Source organism: Patella vulgata, chromosome 3 (assembly GCF_932274485.2).
Source record: "Patella vulgata chromosome 3, xgPatVulg1.2, whole genome shotgun sequence".
NCBI lineage: Eukaryota > Metazoa > Mollusca > Gastropoda > Patellidae > Patella > Patella vulgata.
The window spans coordinates 8,760,335-8,778,325 of NC_065881.2; the positions used below are offsets into that span (position 1 = coordinate 8,760,335).

At 37.3% G+C, this 17,991-nt stretch overlaps 1 protein-coding gene across 1 annotated transcript in view; it reads right to left on the minus strand.

Annotated features, from left to right (window-relative positions):
* Positions 1-1,060: 1,060 nt before the first annotated feature.
* The window catches only part of LOC126815874 (pyruvate dehydrogenase phosphatase regulatory subunit, mitochondrial), a 33,571-nt gene continuing 16,640 nt past the window's right edge, over positions 1,061-17,991 (minus strand). The window contains exons 6-18 of the mRNA XM_056099602.1: positions 17,590-17,671; positions 17,048-17,169; positions 15,982-16,096; positions 14,942-15,094; positions 13,199-13,323; positions 12,264-12,456; positions 11,234-11,389; positions 10,391-10,530; positions 8,872-9,020; positions 6,845-7,052; positions 6,230-6,319; positions 5,324-5,506; positions 1,061-4,736 (exon numbers count right to left, since the gene is read on the minus strand). Of these exons, the coding sequence (XP_055955577.1) occupies positions 4,338-4,736; positions 5,324-5,506; positions 6,230-6,319; positions 6,845-7,052; positions 8,872-9,020; positions 10,391-10,530; positions 11,234-11,389; positions 12,264-12,456; positions 13,199-13,323; positions 14,942-15,094; positions 15,982-16,096; positions 17,048-17,169; positions 17,590-17,671 (2,115 nt within the window). The 3' untranslated portion in view covers positions 1,061-4,337. The remainder of the gene's footprint in view (positions 4,737-5,323; positions 5,507-6,229; positions 6,320-6,844; positions 7,053-8,871; positions 9,021-10,390; positions 10,531-11,233; positions 11,390-12,263; positions 12,457-13,198; positions 13,324-14,941; positions 15,095-15,981; positions 16,097-17,047; positions 17,170-17,589; positions 17,672-17,991) is intronic.

The following is a 17,991-nucleotide window of genomic DNA, read 5'->3' on the forward strand; positions in this document are numbered from 1 at the left end:
TTCTCTCTCTTACTCTCTCCTTTGTCTCAAGAAATAAGAAGCAAAATTTAAACAGGTGTTTCCATAGAACCAAAAATTTAAATTAGTGTTGCCTTAATTTGCTTCTAAGCTTTTGACAACCTTCATTATCATTTGTGGGTTATTACTCCATCAGTGGAAAAAGATTAAATTCAACACAATCTTTCTACATGTATCAAGCGAAAAACACAAAACAAGAATCCATGTTGCTTTTATATGGTGGTTGTTTTTGGGAGTCATGGTGGCCTGGAGAGCATGGCGCTTGCTTACTAACCAGGAGGTCCAGGTGTTGGTCACAAAAGTTCCTCTGGATTCCTGAAGGAAATTCATCTTGTGATTTGAATGTCACAAAAAACTGTGTATATCACTGGCAGAAATGAAAAGGGGTTTAAAGTCCTACTGTTCTGCTCCGACTGGGTTAATGAAGACGGGCATAAGCCATACAGTGTGCTATGAGAGAAGTTTTGCCTGGACAGCAGCGTTACAGCCTACTCTTATATCGAATTCCAACTGCCAAGGGATCTTTAACATGAACGCCAATGTGTACATAGGACCTCAGTTTTTTGTGCCATCCGAACGACTATACGACTATACGTTGTCTGTTGAAATTTGGTGTATGTCATGTTAGCCAAGTAAATACACAAAATAAAAAACTTTTTCTGTAAGGATTGTCTGAGAAGCTGCTTTTTTGTATGGCCTTAATTTCAGAGAGAGAAATGGGGTTTAAAGTTCACTCGACACAAACTAGGCCATTTCAGGACTAACATATGGTTCAATTTTATTTCAATAATTCGCTAGCACATTGGGGTCTTTAGCATACGGAGAAAAACGGAGGGCCTGGAGAAAACTCACAAGGTTGGACAGGCGACCCTACTCCTTGTCATGTACAAGTGGGGAATTGAAACCAATCCACTTGACTCAATGACAGACCTTATAATACAATGCACATGCGCTAACCATTTGGCCATCCAACCCCCTCCCCTGCTTAATTTCAGTGAACAGTGTGCTAACAAGAGAAAGGATCAACAAATAAAAACTCGTGTTACAGAAAATCAACAATTTATTCAAAGTTAATACAGTTATTAATTAAATTAGAAAATCAGAAAACCAAGCAAATCTTTTGACACGTTATAAAATTCATACAAACATTAAAGATAGGTTGCCAGGCAACGAAACATACGCCCACAGCAACTAAATCGTCCGGGCAGTCAACAAGGGTTGTCGCATATTTTTACTTTTTTCGGTAATGAAACATTTATAATACACTAAAATCTGATTAAGAGCAACAATTCACGAAGTAATTATCAGAAAACTATTAGAATTTGTTTGCCCCATGCTAACGTTTTGTATGCAAAGCTTTTAATATCATAGATTTAACTGTTCAAGTCATAAAAATTCATTGAAAATCAATATACTTGTTCGTCTCAAGATCTTAAACTCTGTATATCAATCTGAAGTCAATCGGATGATAACTTAAGGGCCATAACTTTGGCAGTAATTATCGGAAATCGATGAAAATCAATAGGAATCTTTGTCTCATGACCTCAAACACTGTGTATAAATTTAAACTCAATCGGATATGAACTTTAGCCTCTAGAGCATCCACAAGATTTTTTGAAGTGATCAAGGGCCATAACTCTGGCAGTAATTTAATGGAAATCATTGAAAATCAATAGGTTTCTTCGTCTCATGACCTTAAACATTGTGTATAAATTTAACGTCAATCGGATATTAACTTTGGCCATTAGAGCATCCACAAGATTTTTTTGAAGTGATCAAGGGCCATAACTCTGGCAGTAATTATCGGAAATCGCTGAAAATCAGTAGGCTTCTTTGTCTCATGACCTCAAACACTGTGTATAAATTTAAGGTCAATTGGATATTCACTTTGGCCTCTAGAGCGTCCACAAGATTTTTCAAAGTGATCAAGGGCCATAACTCTGGCAGTAATTATTGGAAATCGCTGAAAATCAATAGGCTTCTTCATCTCAAGACCTTAAACACGGTGTATAAATTTAAAGTCAACCAGATATTAACTTTAGCCTCTAGAGCGTCCGCAAGCAATTGTGGACGCCGGACCGCCAGACCAACGGACGGACGGGGGCGACGACAATATACGACCACATTTCAATGTGGGCGTATAAAAAGAATTTTACATTCATGTCACATAGATTAACTCTCACAATTTAAATACAAACACATCACCGTATTTATACAAATCGAAAACATCTTCAATCATATCGACTTTCACATGTCCAGGCATTATGCACACAGAGAACTACTACTTCGAGAAAAAATCTCTGCCCTGAATGGCTGCCATAACCAAAAATTAGTATCATATTTTGTAATTCGGTCCTATTCCGTTTCACATCTGTCATACACACATATAAACATTTAAACTATCTATAAACTATCTACTTCGAGAAAAGATCTCTGCCATGAATGGCCGACATATCCCAAAATTAGTATCCTAATTTGTAATGTGGTCCTATTCCGTTTCACATCTGTCATACACACAAATATTAAATAAACATTTAAACTATCTACTTCGAGAAAAGATCTCTGTCCAGAATGGCCGCCATATCCAAAAATTAGTACCCTATTTTGTAATTCGGTCCTATTCCGTTTTACACCCGTTATACACACAAAGACCAATCTGGTTAAAACATAGGATCTATTTCGTTTCGCTTTGTCTGTACTACACAGTAGATCAGTATTTTAATCAGAATGCACAAAAACTAAACATTTTCAATTTTATTAAATAGAAAAAGAATAAATACTTAGTGTTTTTGACTTCTATCGTAGATGTAGGAATTAAAATGTCGGTCAATTAGCTTAAACATGCATTATGCAAGAGCGAAATCTGCCTATTGCAGGTCTTTCTTTAGGCCTGAAATGTTTTCTAAATTATTAATTAGACATTTATTAACATAACAAGATCATAATCAACTCTCGATGCCATCAGATTTCTCCGATATTAAATAGATTAGAACAGTTCAGCCATATTTTGATTTAATCTAAAAATGGAGGAGCAAGACTTAGCTTCGAACAACCAGTACGGTGATTGAAATTATTGCACACATATTGTCAAACCTTCAAAGGCTAATATCTTCGCTCTCAATAGAGTAATTTGAATGAAATTTATAAAATTATTCATTTTACATGATCTATTTTCGAACTATTATAGCAAGAATGTTTAGCTCTTTATCTAAATCTTACATAATGTATCTTTAATGTCTGTTCTCAAGCAGAGCTAATTGTAGACAGACAGTGTTAGTTTAGTATGATGGTGAATGGGGCAGAAAACCATCTGTGTACATATTTGCATGCACATGAATGAGGTGTTTAAAACCTCAGTTGGATGAAAATTCTTTCACATGTAAGCATAGAGAGAAATATGGGGATTAACGTCCACTCGACACAAACTATGTCATTTTGGGACTAACATGGTTCAATTTTATTTCAATAATTTGCTTGCGTATAGGGGTCTTTAGCAGTGGGAGAAAACCAGAGGACCCGGAGAAAACCCACGATTCATGTAAATGTAAATGAAATGAAATGGGGTTTAAACGTCCTACTGTTCTGCTCCGACTGGGCTAATGAAGATGGGTTTACACCATACAGTGTGCTATGAGGGAATTTTGCCCGGACAACGGCACTATGGCGTACTCTTATATCGAATTCTAACTGTCAAGGGATCTTTTACATGTACGTCCATGTATACAGCTGTCCACTGACAAGGGGAAACCACGTCGGAAAATCCTGATGAACTTTCTCGGCCAATGCAGGGATCGAACATGTGACCTTGAGGCTAGCGAGCCAGCGTCTTACCCACTCAGTCACTGTAGCTCCCCCAATTGAAAAAGGTGAACTATGTGAAATATAATTTCTAATCAGTTATGTTCGGTGAAATATGCCAGAAGTCTCAATCGAATGGTACTCTCTAGTGTCTGATTATTCCAGTCTACACCGATAGTATTTATTGCTCATACTCTACAGATAAGAATATGTCTAGCCTCATTCTTCGAGTCGCTTGTTACAAATGGCACTGAAACGCATTATGATATACGATTCGTGTACCAATGGTAAACATAACAAAATCAATGCCCATCCTTACCAACATTCAAAACCATATTGAAGACATATTTATTTAGATGTTATCTTTAGTAGTTCCTTTGAGTTGGAACTTTTATTGTACAGAACTGAATCACAAGCGCTTTGAACATACTCTCTGTGTGGAATAGCGCTATATAAATGACATTATTATTATTATTTATTATTGAAGAACAAAAATCAAATTATTGGTCTATGAAACTATTTTATCTGTGTAAAGAAGCTAATAAAGAAGGATCAACACTAGACAACGCCAATTTAGGCGTATGAATACCCGGCTTGGCGGAATATTTTGTACCCGCGATATCTATTTCATAAATAGCGTTTTTATCCATCACATAATCGTTCATATTTGGGTTAATTTTTGGTTGTCCATTTTCATCATAGTCACTGATGAAACCTAGACATATCATTCTGTCTAGGGTAAAGCCGTATCCACAGGTAGAGGTATTACCAACATATCGGCCATTTCTAAATATAGGTTCTTCACCCCATGGCCATACGTCATTATCAACATCAAAGTTTTCTAGCATAAACTGAACAAACTTTTGACTGACACCTTCCTTTCGCTGTTTAATCAGAGCGTCTTTACCGATAAAATCTTTCTGTAAAAATAAAAAAAATTCAAAATCAATTAAACTTCATGAAATGTAATAAAATGGGGTTTAATGTCCTACTGTTGAGCACAGACTGGGTCACACTGTTCAGCAGTGAATATTCGCTAGGCCGCGACAATCACTGCTGCGACTTAATGAGTCCCAAATATTAACTTTTTTCCTTCGACAAATTAAATTCTAAAACATTTTTTTTTGATGTATTAGAAAAATAAATAAAGACGTTTGAAGTATTTGTAGGTAAAAATTATTTCCTATTTTAGTGTAAATGGGTATTTAAATGAATAAAAGACACCATTCTGCTCGAATCAGTAACGTCTTATGTAGACAATGCACGCGCCATTGAGCCAATGATTGACGCCGCGTAATATGACGTCGTGTGTTGAGGGCAGTATTATTAATACATACCTTATCAAATTTAACTATTCATATATACATATAGATTATGAATATTCATATATACATATAGGTCATGAATATTCATATATACTAGGTCATGAATATTCATATATACATATAGGTCATGAATATTCATGTTTGGTTGATTATACAGAGATTATAATGTGAATAATACATACCCCATCAAATTTAACTCGGAATTCACGGCCACACTCTAGAGGAGTTGTATGTGCATCAAGATCTAATCCCCAATAGGCAAATGATTTCTCTATACGGAGATGTCGTATAGCATAATATCCAGCGTTTCTAATTCCATAATCTTTACCTGCATTCATCAAGGTGTCATACACATGAAGAGCATACTGAAAATAAAATCCATTAAAATTCTTAAAGCATTTATCTAGAACATCCTCAGTATCCCCAGTGGTCTCATTCCATTCTACTCAACTATACCCTGGGTTATCTGCCCTTGATCGTAGCTTGATTCTACAAACTAATCAAGAAACAGTTTACAAACCAGTCTTAGCCTCAATGTTTACGTTCACAACAATATGGTGGCTTAATATAAAAGAAGTGACAAGCACACAAAAAGATGTCCTAAAACATCTTTTTGATGGAAACGATGATTTTAGTGGCAAGTATTGGTTGACAAAATTAGCATAATCATCAAGGGTAGATAACTTGTATACATGTCTCCCCCATGGATGGACCCAGGGTATAATGGAGTGGAATGGATACATAGTTTATTGTGCTAATGAGAAATTATTTACGACAGACAAAGGGAAGGGGACAGACGTGATGGCAATATATGGACGGCAAAGGGACGTACAGAGGTGATCTTTAAGTGCCATTTAGAGATTGGGAAACACATTAACAGAACACAATTTTTATGGGAAACAGAACACAATTTTTATGAGAAACCAAGACGGGTGATTTCAACAACACAACATTAGAATGTGAGCGTATAATAAAATTACGTTTACCTCTGATGGAATATAAAGAATAAATCCATCTTCTCCTGCTTGTGGATGGACAGGGGTGAATGTGCGTGTATAATAAAGACAATATGATAAACTGAAACTTACCTCGGATGGAATATAAAGAATAAATCCATCTTCTCCTGCATGAGTTAATCTCATAGCTGTTATACCACCAGCATGGCCGACATCTATTATCTAATAATTATAAATAATTTCATTTTAACAATTTCTCCATGTGTTGCATTTATACTAAATAGAAAGAGAGAAATGGGGTTTAATGTCCACTCAACACAAACTAGGTCATTTCGGTACCAACATATGGTTCAATTTTATTTCAATAATTCACTTGCGTGTAGGGATCTTTAATGGTGGGAGGAAACCAGAGGACCCAGAGAAAACCCACGAGGTTGGACAGGCGACCCTACTCCTTGCCACGTACAACCAGGGATTCGAAACCACGCCAGTTGCAGTTAAGCCAGCACGACGAAAAAAGATGATTATCGGCGACCCCAGACTTTCACAACATGACAGTTGCCGTTAAGCTGATTACTAACTTTCAACTTCTGAGACGATAGTCGCCATTAAGCCAGCACAACAAATAAGGCGACGTTCGGCGGCTTTTTCATCATATTGGCTTGTCAGCGACCCTCCAATTTCAAAACACAAGAGTCACGGTTAAGCCAGAGCATTTAAATCAAAACATAATTTGAAATATCTTACTTTACAAGTCATGACATTGAAATCTTTTTTCGTTGTTGAAACATCCGTAACATCTGCTAATAGTTGTTGAGCATGTGGACCAATGACATTTATTCCTGAATACATGGAGGTAACATCTCGAACCTGAACGGATCCATCAGCAGGTAGATTACGTTGTAACCATGACAACGCTCTTGTCTGTTGTGTGGCTGGACATATCATGAAAAAGCTGTCAATAATAGAGGGAATATTTGTATCAGATTTTAAAACAGGTTTTGAGGGTACATACTCTGATAAGGCTCAATTGAGGAGGGGGAAGGAGGGTTTAACACAAACTAGGTCATTTTGGGACTATGAAATGAAATGGGGTTTAACGTCCTACTGTTCTGCTCCTATACTGGGCTAATGAAGACTGACATACGCCATACAGTGTGCTATGAGGGAAATTTGGCCCGGGCAGCGGCACTATCGCCTACTCTTATATCGAATTCCAACTGCCAAGGAATCTTTTACATGCATTCCAATGTATACACGGGACCTCGGTTTTTCGTCTCATCCGAAAGACTAGACAGCTGTCCTTGTCAGGCCCTCCGTTCTGCACCACTGACAAGGGGAAACCACGTCGGAAAATCCAGATGAACTTTCTATGCCAATGCAGGGATCGAACACTTGACCTCCAGGCTAGCGAGCCAGCATCTTAACCACCCAGCCACCGTGGCTCCCCATTTTGGGACTAACATAGGGTTCAATTTTATTTCAAATAGCATTGGGATGGAAACCGGAGCACCCGGAGGAAACTCACTATTTGGACAGGCAACCCTACTCCTTGTCACGTACAACCGGAGAATCGAAACCACACAACTTGACTCAATGACAGACCTTATGATCAAACACACACAAGCTAACCATTCGGCCATCCAACCCCCTTCATCTATATTAAAATATTCGCTTGCGCGCAGCTATCATTAGCTGTGAGAGGAAATTGGAGGAACCAGAAAAAACCCACAAGGACTTTCTAGTCAAGAGTCCAATGTCCATACTACCATGATCACTGCACTATCCCCAATTATCAACGTGTCGTCAGCTGAGAATTAACTAGTTCTATTTAAAGGCTCAGTACCACTCTTGTTGTAACTGAATAATATGTCCCAATCTTTATTCTGGTCAACAAATTGTACTATTTTAGAATATTTCAATTAATTGATGATATAAATTTCATCTTAACACACTTATTTAAAAATTTTGAAAAATTCAACATAATGGTTTGAAACGTCTAACGTAAACCATTTCAAATGAAACTTCGATTTAAAAATATTTTCGAACCCTCTGGACAAGTAAAATAGGATGTAATGGATAATTTACACAACAGGTAGGACACTTAAACATCTAGTACTTAGATAGAGATATTATTTATTTTCTGGAGCTTTCAAGCCAGCAAGAGTGTTATTGTCCCTTTAACATTTTTTCTAGTTCTGATGAAAATGAGTTTTAAGAATCAGGATTCTATAATTGTGTCAGTTAGTATCAATCCATTATAGCTACATGTAAATAACCAGACTAAAATCTCTAAATGTAACAGAAATATAGACCCTAAAACTTTAAACTCATTTTCCTCAGAAATTAATAAACTTTCAGAAAATGTTATGTTTTAATTAAGAATATATTGCAATACCATTTCTGGCCACAATACACAGCTCTAATATCTTGAAAAAAGAGAGAGGGAGAGAGGGAGAGAGAGAGAGGGAGAGAGAGAGAAATAGGGTTCAACATCCACTCGACACAACACAAACCATTTTGGGACCAACATATGGTTCAATTTTATTTCAATAATTCGTTTGTGCGCGGGGTCTGTAGCAGTGGGAGGAAACCGGAGAACCCCGGATAAAACCCACGAGGTTGGACAGGCGACAGGGGAATCGAAACCACGCCAGTTGACTCAATGACAGACCTTATGATACAACGTGCACATGCTAACCATTCGGCCATCCAACACCCCGCAATATCTTAAAAGAATATCATTAGCCACAACAATATCTATATATACTCACAAGTTTTTACCAATTCTTGCTATACTACAATCATTTTCGAATCCACCGAGTACATTCTGCATACCAGTATGTATAATACTTCCTGGTTCTAGAGCTATATTATTAGAACATAAATACTGTAAATAGTCCAACGCTTCTTTACCAGACGACTGAAACATGAAATTAAATTCGGCTTAACGTTCTACTTTTCACTTTAGGGGGGGGGGGGGGAGAGAGTCAGAACGGTTAACACAAAATCAAATGTTATTGTTAGTTAGTTGTATTTTACGTCCGCTTCCACCGAGGTGATATTGCAGACAACAAAATTGCTCCACTCTGAATTTAAGTCGGTACGATAAGAAACATGATCTCAATTATCCAGTTTTGGATTTAACCATCAAGTAACTTACCCAGACCAAAATCAACTCTTGATGTCATCGTTACCCTGCAATATCTAATTCAACGTAAAAATGGATAATCACACCAAAGTTAGTAATGACATTCAAGGCTAGCCTAAAATTGAATCATTAATTTCTTGGTTCAGAGTGAAGCAATTTGACTGAAATTTGCAGCATATTCTGTTTTGATTATCTATTTTTGAACTATTATAGCAAGAACTGTCAGTTCTTTACAAGTTGATTTTAAGTGGTTAAATTACCTCCCTTGACACACTTAAGGGAGATAATTCAAAACAATCAACAAACACCCTATCATTTGTTACAATCTTCGGTTTCTGGTTATGTCAGTTATGTTCGGAATTCTGATTCATCGAAATGAAATGTTGTTGTTCAAAATCAGATGTTAACTATTGTCGATAGAGCACTGACAAGATTCTACAAAATAATCAAGGGCTAAAACCCTGGATGTTATTATCAGAAATCATTTCAGGTCTACAGGATTCTTGTCATGTGTGTGTACAAAAAACACAACAGTACATAACATCGATTGTTAACACAAGGGCTATAACTCTGGATGTTATTATCAAAAATCATTTGAGGTCAACACCACATCACATTCATCGTTAACACAAACAAACAGGCCTGGAAATAACGGTTTTAGAGAGAAAGAGAGAAATGGGGTTTAACGTGCACTCAACACAAACTAGGTCATTTCGGGACCAACATATGATTTAATTTTATTTCAATAATTCACTTGCGCGTAGGAAACCGGAGGACCCGGAGAAAACCCACGAGGTTGGACGGGCGACCCTACTCCTGGTCACATACAACCAGGAATTCGAAACAACGCCAGTTGACTTAATGACAGGCCTTTTGATACAGCGCGCACGTGCTAACCATTCGGCCATCCAACCCCCCTTAACAGTTTTAGATGTACCTTACAAAATGTCAGGCACTAATAATGAAATAGTACCTGACATTTTAAACTTAGTGCCAGACATGTATTTATAATATCAATAAAAAAGACAAATCAGTGCCAGACAAAATGACAGACACCAGAGGTTTTGTGTCTGACAAAGCCTGAATCTGTGCTTGACATTGTCTGTGACAGGTGCCTTATTTCCAGGCTTGCTGAAACATACCTTTATTTCAAACTTGGCAAACGAAGACATATCAATTAAACAAACTCTTTCTTTACAAGCCATATATTCTTCTTGAGCAATTTCAAACCAATCAGGTTTTTTAAATGAACCTTGATGGATATATACATCTTCACCACGTTCTGTAATATTGTCATAAAATTATAACAAGGGCCATAACTCTGACAACAAATATCGGAAATAGATAGGCTTCAAATGATCTAATAATAGATGAAATGAAATGAAATGGGGTTTAACGTCCCACTGTTCTGCTCCAACTGGGCTAATGAAGACAGGCAAACACCAAACAGTGTGTTATGATGGAAATTTTGCACGGGCAGCGGCACAATGGCCTACTCTTACATCAAATTCTAACTGCCAAGGGATACCAATGTATACACGGGACCTCAGTTTTTGGTTCCATCCGAACGACTAGACGGCTGTCCTGGGGGGTCCTGCACCACAGCAAGAAAAAAACATGCCATAGAAATTTGTAATAATGAGTTTGAGGTGGAAGGAAATGAAATAAAATGGGGTTTAACGTCCTACTGTTTTGCTCTGAACTGGGCTAATGAAGACGGGAATACGCCATACAGTGTGCTATGATGGAAATTTGACTGGACAGCGGCACTACGCCCTACTCTTCAAAAGGGCAATGGATTTTTACGTGCACGCCAATGTACACACGGGACCTAGGTTTGTTGTTCCATCCGAATAACTAGACAGCTGTCCTTGTCAGGCCGTCCATCCAGCACCACTGACAAGGGGAATCCTACTAGGGTAAGACAGGACCTAGAATACATGAAGAGATAATTACTGGTCTGAATCCACATATAATGGAATTACCTCTCTTATCAGGATCAAACCACATGGGTCTTTCATACGCCATTGTTTCACCGAAACAAGCACCAGCTACCTCAAGTCTTGTATGTAATGGTGATGTACGTAATTTACGACCCGTCTTATAATCATCTCTAGGATAACGTAAAATATACTGTGTTCCTACAATAAATAACATATTCATTAGTTACATGAAAGTTTCATTTTGTTATTTTAGCACCATAGTATTCCCTTACAAACTACAATATTGTAATAGGAATCTCTGATAGGAATATCGGCATAAAAATGATTCAATTGCAAAGATACAGCTGTATGTGGAATTGAGATTTCATCAATAAGCATGCTGCCCGTTCGAACAGAATAGTTAAGCCTATTTTAAATCTGATGAAATCCAAGCTGGGAGGTTATCTAGCTTTGTTATTTTGTTTTCTTAATTAAATGTCAAATATTCAATCTGAGTACATGTACAAGATTCTATAGTGTGATCAAGGGCAATAACCCAGGAAGTTACCATCAAAAATCACAGAAATTCAATAGGATCTGTGTAAACTTTAAAATGATCTAATAATAAATGTAGTCTGTCAAGTGTTCACAAGAAATTGTGGACTACAGACTATGACCTGACAGCTATATACAAGCACTATATCAAAAGGGGGCGTATAATAAAATTGCGTTGGCCTTACCCAAGACCTCTTATGGATGGACCAACTTATGGACGAACAACAGCAACAGTTGAGTGTATAATAAAATTGTGTTGGCCTTATCTAAGACCACGAGGAGGTGCTCGATTCTCAGTCCGGAACGTCCCGAATTGACAGAATTGCAATCAAGAGATACGGAATTCGGCCCTGTCACAGTTCTGTCAGTCCCAACACCTGAGGTGGTGTGAATAGAATCGTGACGTATTTTAAGTAACAGATATGTTACAGCTGTCATGATTGGTTGAGATATCAATCGAGTATCCCCAGACTGTTCATAAGATGGACCAACTTGTGGATGAACAGTTTGGTGAATAATAAAATTGCTTTGGCCTTACCTAAGACCTCCCTCATTCTATCTTGTAAGAACTGTCTATTATTATGATGATCGACATAACGTCTGACGTCATACTGCCATAAATCAATACTAGGTTCACCATCTATAATCCACTCGGCCATATATTTACCTATACCACCACTACCTACAATACCTCTAGAATTCATACCTGCCGCTACATAATAATTATCTACCTGTAATTAATAATAACATGTCCATTGATATATTCACTAAACATACTCATGGCGAGGAATACACTAATAATATAACTAGTCATTTCAAGGAATAACATATGGTTTAATTTTATAAAGCCCCAAATTCACAAAACTTATTCATGGTGAAGAATACACTAGTGTCTTTAATATAACTCAAAACGAGAGAGAGAGAGAAATGAGGCTTAACGTCCACTCGACACAAACCACGTCATTTTAGGTCTAACATATGGTTCAAATTTAGTTCAATAATTTGTTTGAGTGTAGGGGTCTTTAGAAGTAGGAGGAAACCAGGGAACCCCAAGAAAACCCATGAGGTCGAACATACAACCTGTCTCCTTGAAACATACTAGCCACATGACTTAATGACAGACCCCTTTGATCTTACCTGTGCACCTTAAATCATTCCACCAAGTTCAAGAGAGAAATATTCAAAATGAAATTTTGTTTGTATTACATTGATCAGTGAGTCAATTTAAACAATAAGTTTTATTTTCTGGTTGTGGCTAAGTGGGTAAAACGCTGGCTTGCTAGCCTGGAGGTCTCGTGTTCGATCCCTGCATTGGCTGAGAAAGCTCATCAGGATTTTCCCACCTGGTGTCCCCTTGTCAGTGGTACAGGATGGAGGCCTTGACAAGGACAGCTGTCTAGTCGTTCGGGTGGGACGAAAAACCGAGGACCCGTGTATACACTGGTACAAAAGAATCCATTAAAAAAAACTTACTTCGGCCGATTCTCCGAGTATCCAATTTGAATCTGGAGTAAAACTCTCTGGTCCGTTAATCAGTTGACGAATTTCAGCATCTTCCAAAAATGGAAAGCGATGCAGAATTTGTTCCAAAAGAATTTCTAAAGAAATACAGAGAGAAAAAAATATTTTGTTTAACAAAGTTCTAAACATAGCAGACATCAAATTCAACGATCATTTGCATAGAACTTATTGACCTTCAGCTGGTTTTGATAATATAATATATTGACTTTTCAACTCTGTATATACTTCTGCTAGTCATGAACTGGCTGTGTTGTAATTAAACATTTAATTAAAGATACATTATGGGTGATTCGATAACGAGTTGGCATTTCTCACTATAATAGTTAAAAACTAGATAACTTAAAGGCAATTTGCTGAAAATTTCATTCAAATTGATCCACTATGAACCGAAAAGTAAGCGAATGAAATTTCTGCCTAGCCTCGGTCATCATTACTAAAGTCAGTACGATAAACAGCATAGTCTCGATTATCTATTTAATCTTTTAATCGAGAAGGAAAGTTATGCAGTAAATCGGCTCACAATCAACTGAAGATCGCAGGCTAGCGATGCCATCTAGAGTTGATTATGGTCTGGATAAGTTAATTAATGTCTAATTAATAATTTAGATAACATTTCAGGCATAAAGAACAGGGGCGGATCTAGGAATTTTGAAAAGAGGGGGCGCTGCAAAATGAAGGCATTGACCGCGGAGACGGGACACGCCGCTGTGGGGGGGGGGGGGTCCCCAAGAAAATTATTCGTCATTTCCTTGCATCTGTAGCCATTCCAAGAGCTATTTCCCAGACTGGTGTGTTTGAGTCGATGGTTTGAGTCATTTGGGATCCCTACAAGGGGTTGGGAACGGACATATTTGAGTCTGAGAAAAGGCAGTAAAAAAGGGCACTGTCGAAAATTAGGGGGGGCGCGCAGCCCTCGCGCCCCCCATTGAATCCGCCTCTGAAGAAAGACCTGCAATAGACAGATTTAGCTCTTGCATATTGTATGTTTAATTCCATTTGTTATTTACAAGCTACATATGATCTGTGTACAAGCTCTGCATGACTTCAAAGGAAATACGCATCTAGTCAGTTACTCATACTGTGACGTGATAAATAGACAGTTCCATTATGACCATGACTCTTATCCATTTTCACTATTGTCAGAGGCTATATAACAAGGAGTTTGCCCACAGTTAGACAGACAAGTAGGGAGGAGAAGAGACGCAGACGAGATATGAGAGAGACAGAGAGATGGGAGGAAGAGATGTGCAGAGACCGGCATATAGACAGCTGCCGGGGCAAAAGTAAGATTGTCTTAATGTACCATATTAATGTTATCGTTTATGTTCCCGATGTAGTTTAGTTCCGGTTGTATTTATGTAACTGTTTTATATACCTGATGTAAATAAATCATATATTCACTAAACTGATCTCTGTTATCACTAAAATAGTGTTACATGTACATTATGTACATGTACAATATTCTCTCAATGTTATCAAGCTAATATAGCATACTCTTCAAAACATCGCCTAAATAAATCAGTAGCCTTTTTTCCATAAGTATGTGTTTTGATTTATTATTCTACCCAGTTACTAAATAAATCAGTAGCTGTTTTCCATAGGTATGTGTTATAATTTATTATTCTACCCCGTTACTAAATGCCTCTAAAAGATCAAAGGATAATATAAAACTATGTTATTTAATATGGTACTCACGGAAATGGTCCCAATCTTCTTGTAAAAGTTGGAATTCAAATTTATCGGGAACACCAGTATGGAAAACTGGTTTAGACACAGGTTCAAATCCACCAGCAAGAATTCCACCATTCCATTCACGAGAATAAATATAACCATCTTGATCCCTTATAACTGAAAAAGAGAGACAGAGAAATGGGGTTTACCGTTTACCGTCCACTTGACACAAACTAGGTCATTTTGGGACTAACAAATGGTTCAATCTTATTTCGCAAATTCACTTCAAGTAGGGGTCTTTAGCAGTGAGAGGAAACCGGAGGACCCTGAGAAAACCAACAAGATTGAACAGGTGACCATACTCCTTGTCTCATACAAGGTGGAAATCGAAACCATGCCATTTGACTCAATAATAGACCTTATGATCCAAAGGGCATATGTAAAAATATTCGACCCCCCCCCCCCCATCTTCTTAATAATTGTACTGTTATGAGTAATCATTTTTGGGCATACGGGCATACACCATACAGTGTGCTCTGAGGGAAATTTTCCCCAGGGCAGCGGCACTATGGCTTACTCTTATATCGAATTTCAACTGTCAAGGGACCTTTTACGTGCAAGCCAATGCATACACAAGACCTCAGTTTTTCATTCCATCCGAACGACTAGACAGCTGTCATTGTCAGGCCCTCCTTCCTGCATCACTGAAAAGGAGAAACCACGTCGGCCAATGCAGGGAATGAACATGCGACATCCAGACTAGCGAGACAGCGTCTTACCCTCGTAGGCACCGTGGCTCCCCTCAATGACAGACCTTACGATCTAAAGCGAACACATTAGACCATTTAATCCACCAACCCCCAACCGGAAATGAAATGAAATGTGGTTTAACGTCCTACTGTTCTGCTCTGACTGGGCTAATGAAGACGGGCTTACACCATACTGTGTGCTATGAGGGAAAAATTTTGCATAGGCAGCAGCACTATGGCTTACTCTTATATCGAATTCCAACTGTCAAGGGAACTTTTACGTGCACAGAAAATAAAAGTAGATTAATATAGTACCTGGCATCATTCTGTCCACTTTCTCTAATGGTTTAGTGACCAGATAATAATGTTCACAAGAATGTAAAGGTACACGAACTTTAGGTACACTTCGTTTACCAACTTCACGAGCCCACTATAATAAATATTTATGGTAATAATATTTTAAAATGAAAGATTATTTTTTATTTAAAAAGTAGAGAAATTTAGCCAGACATAGTTGTATGTGTGTAACTTCAATTGAAAAAAATGTCATTTATTTTCATTTAAAGCAAGCCTTGATCCACTCTGAACCGAGAAATTAGCAATTCAATTTTGGGCCTAGCCTCGATCATCATTACTAAAGTCAGTGCGATAAAAAAAAACATAGTCTTGATTACCTATTTTTAGATTTAATTATGAATGAGCGAGGAGAAGCAGATCGGATTATAATCCAGTACATATCGCAGGCTAGCGATGATATCGAGAGTTGATTATGGTCTGGATTAATGTCTAATTAATAATTTAGATAACATTTCAGGCCTAAAAAAAGACCTGCAATTGGCAGATTTACCTCTTGCATAATGTATGTTTAAATGCTAACAGAAAATAAAAGATCCAGTCATCAACATCCCGTGTGCCGTTGGTGTTCGAAATGGGATGTAGTCAAAATGGAATTAGTAAAAAATGGGACGTAGTCAAAATGAGACGTAGTCAAAATGGGATGTAGTCGAATGGGGTAGTAGTCAAAATGGGATGTAGTCGAATGGGGTCATAGTTAAAATGGGATGTAGTCGAAATGGGATGTAGTGGCAATAGGATGCAGTCAAAATGGGATCTAGTAAAAATGGGATATAGTCAAAATGGGATCTACTCAAAAAGAAATGTAGTCAAAATGGGATGTAATCAAATGAGGGTGTTGTCTAAATGGGATGTAGTCAAAATGGGATCTAGCCAAATGGAATATAGTCAAAATGGAATACAGACAAAATGAGATGTAATCAAAATGGGATGTAGTCAAATGAGGGTGTAGTCAAAATGGGGTGTAGTCAAAATGGGGTTTAGTTTCAATAGGATGTACTCAACCATTTTACAAATTCTACATTACCTGACCAGCACAATTCACAAAATATTCACAATTTATTGTTCCTGCTGATGTCTTTACTCCTTTCACAACATCATTCTGGATTTGAATCTTTTCTACCATTACACCTTCTAAAATCTTTACACCTGAAACAAACATTAAACATACATTATGCAAGAGCTAAATCTGCCAATTGCCCGGTCTTTCTGTAGGCCTGAATTGTTATATAAATTATTAATTAGACATTAATTAACTTATTCAGGTCATAAACAACTCTCGATGGCATCAAATTTCTCCGATATTAAATAGATTAGAACAGTTCAGCCATATTTTGATTTAAGCTAAAAATGGAGGAGCGAGACTTAGCTTCAAACAACCAGTACAGTAGTTGAAATTATTGCACACGTCTGTGAAACCTTAAAGGTTAATATCTTCACTCACAATAGAGTAATTTAAATGAAATTTCCAAATTATATATTTTACATTAACTATTTTCGAACTATTATAGCAAGAATGGCTAGCTCTTTATCTAAATCTTACATAATGTATCTTCAATTAAACTTTACCTTTATCTTTGGCAAGCTTGGAAAATACCATAGCAACATCAGGAGCTGTAACTGCTCCATCAGATGGTATCCAAATTCCACCCTAATAAACAAAAAATCCAACATTCAAGGAATGAGATAAAAAGAAATCGTTGGTGAAGTGTCAAAAGGGTGTATCTCGGGAAATTAGTCAAATATACTTTTTTGCATTTTTAAAATCTCCCAATTAATAATAACCACATTTCTTTCTAAGCTGTGTATCTCTACGCCAATTAGAACTGTTCTGGGTATCATGTGTCCAAATGTTGTATCTTGATTTGTGGAAATTTTGAAATGAAAATGGTTCTATTTCTTAATCTTTAGAAATTCTTAGATACACCCTTTTGACACTTCACCGACGAAATGAAATGTAATGAAACATGG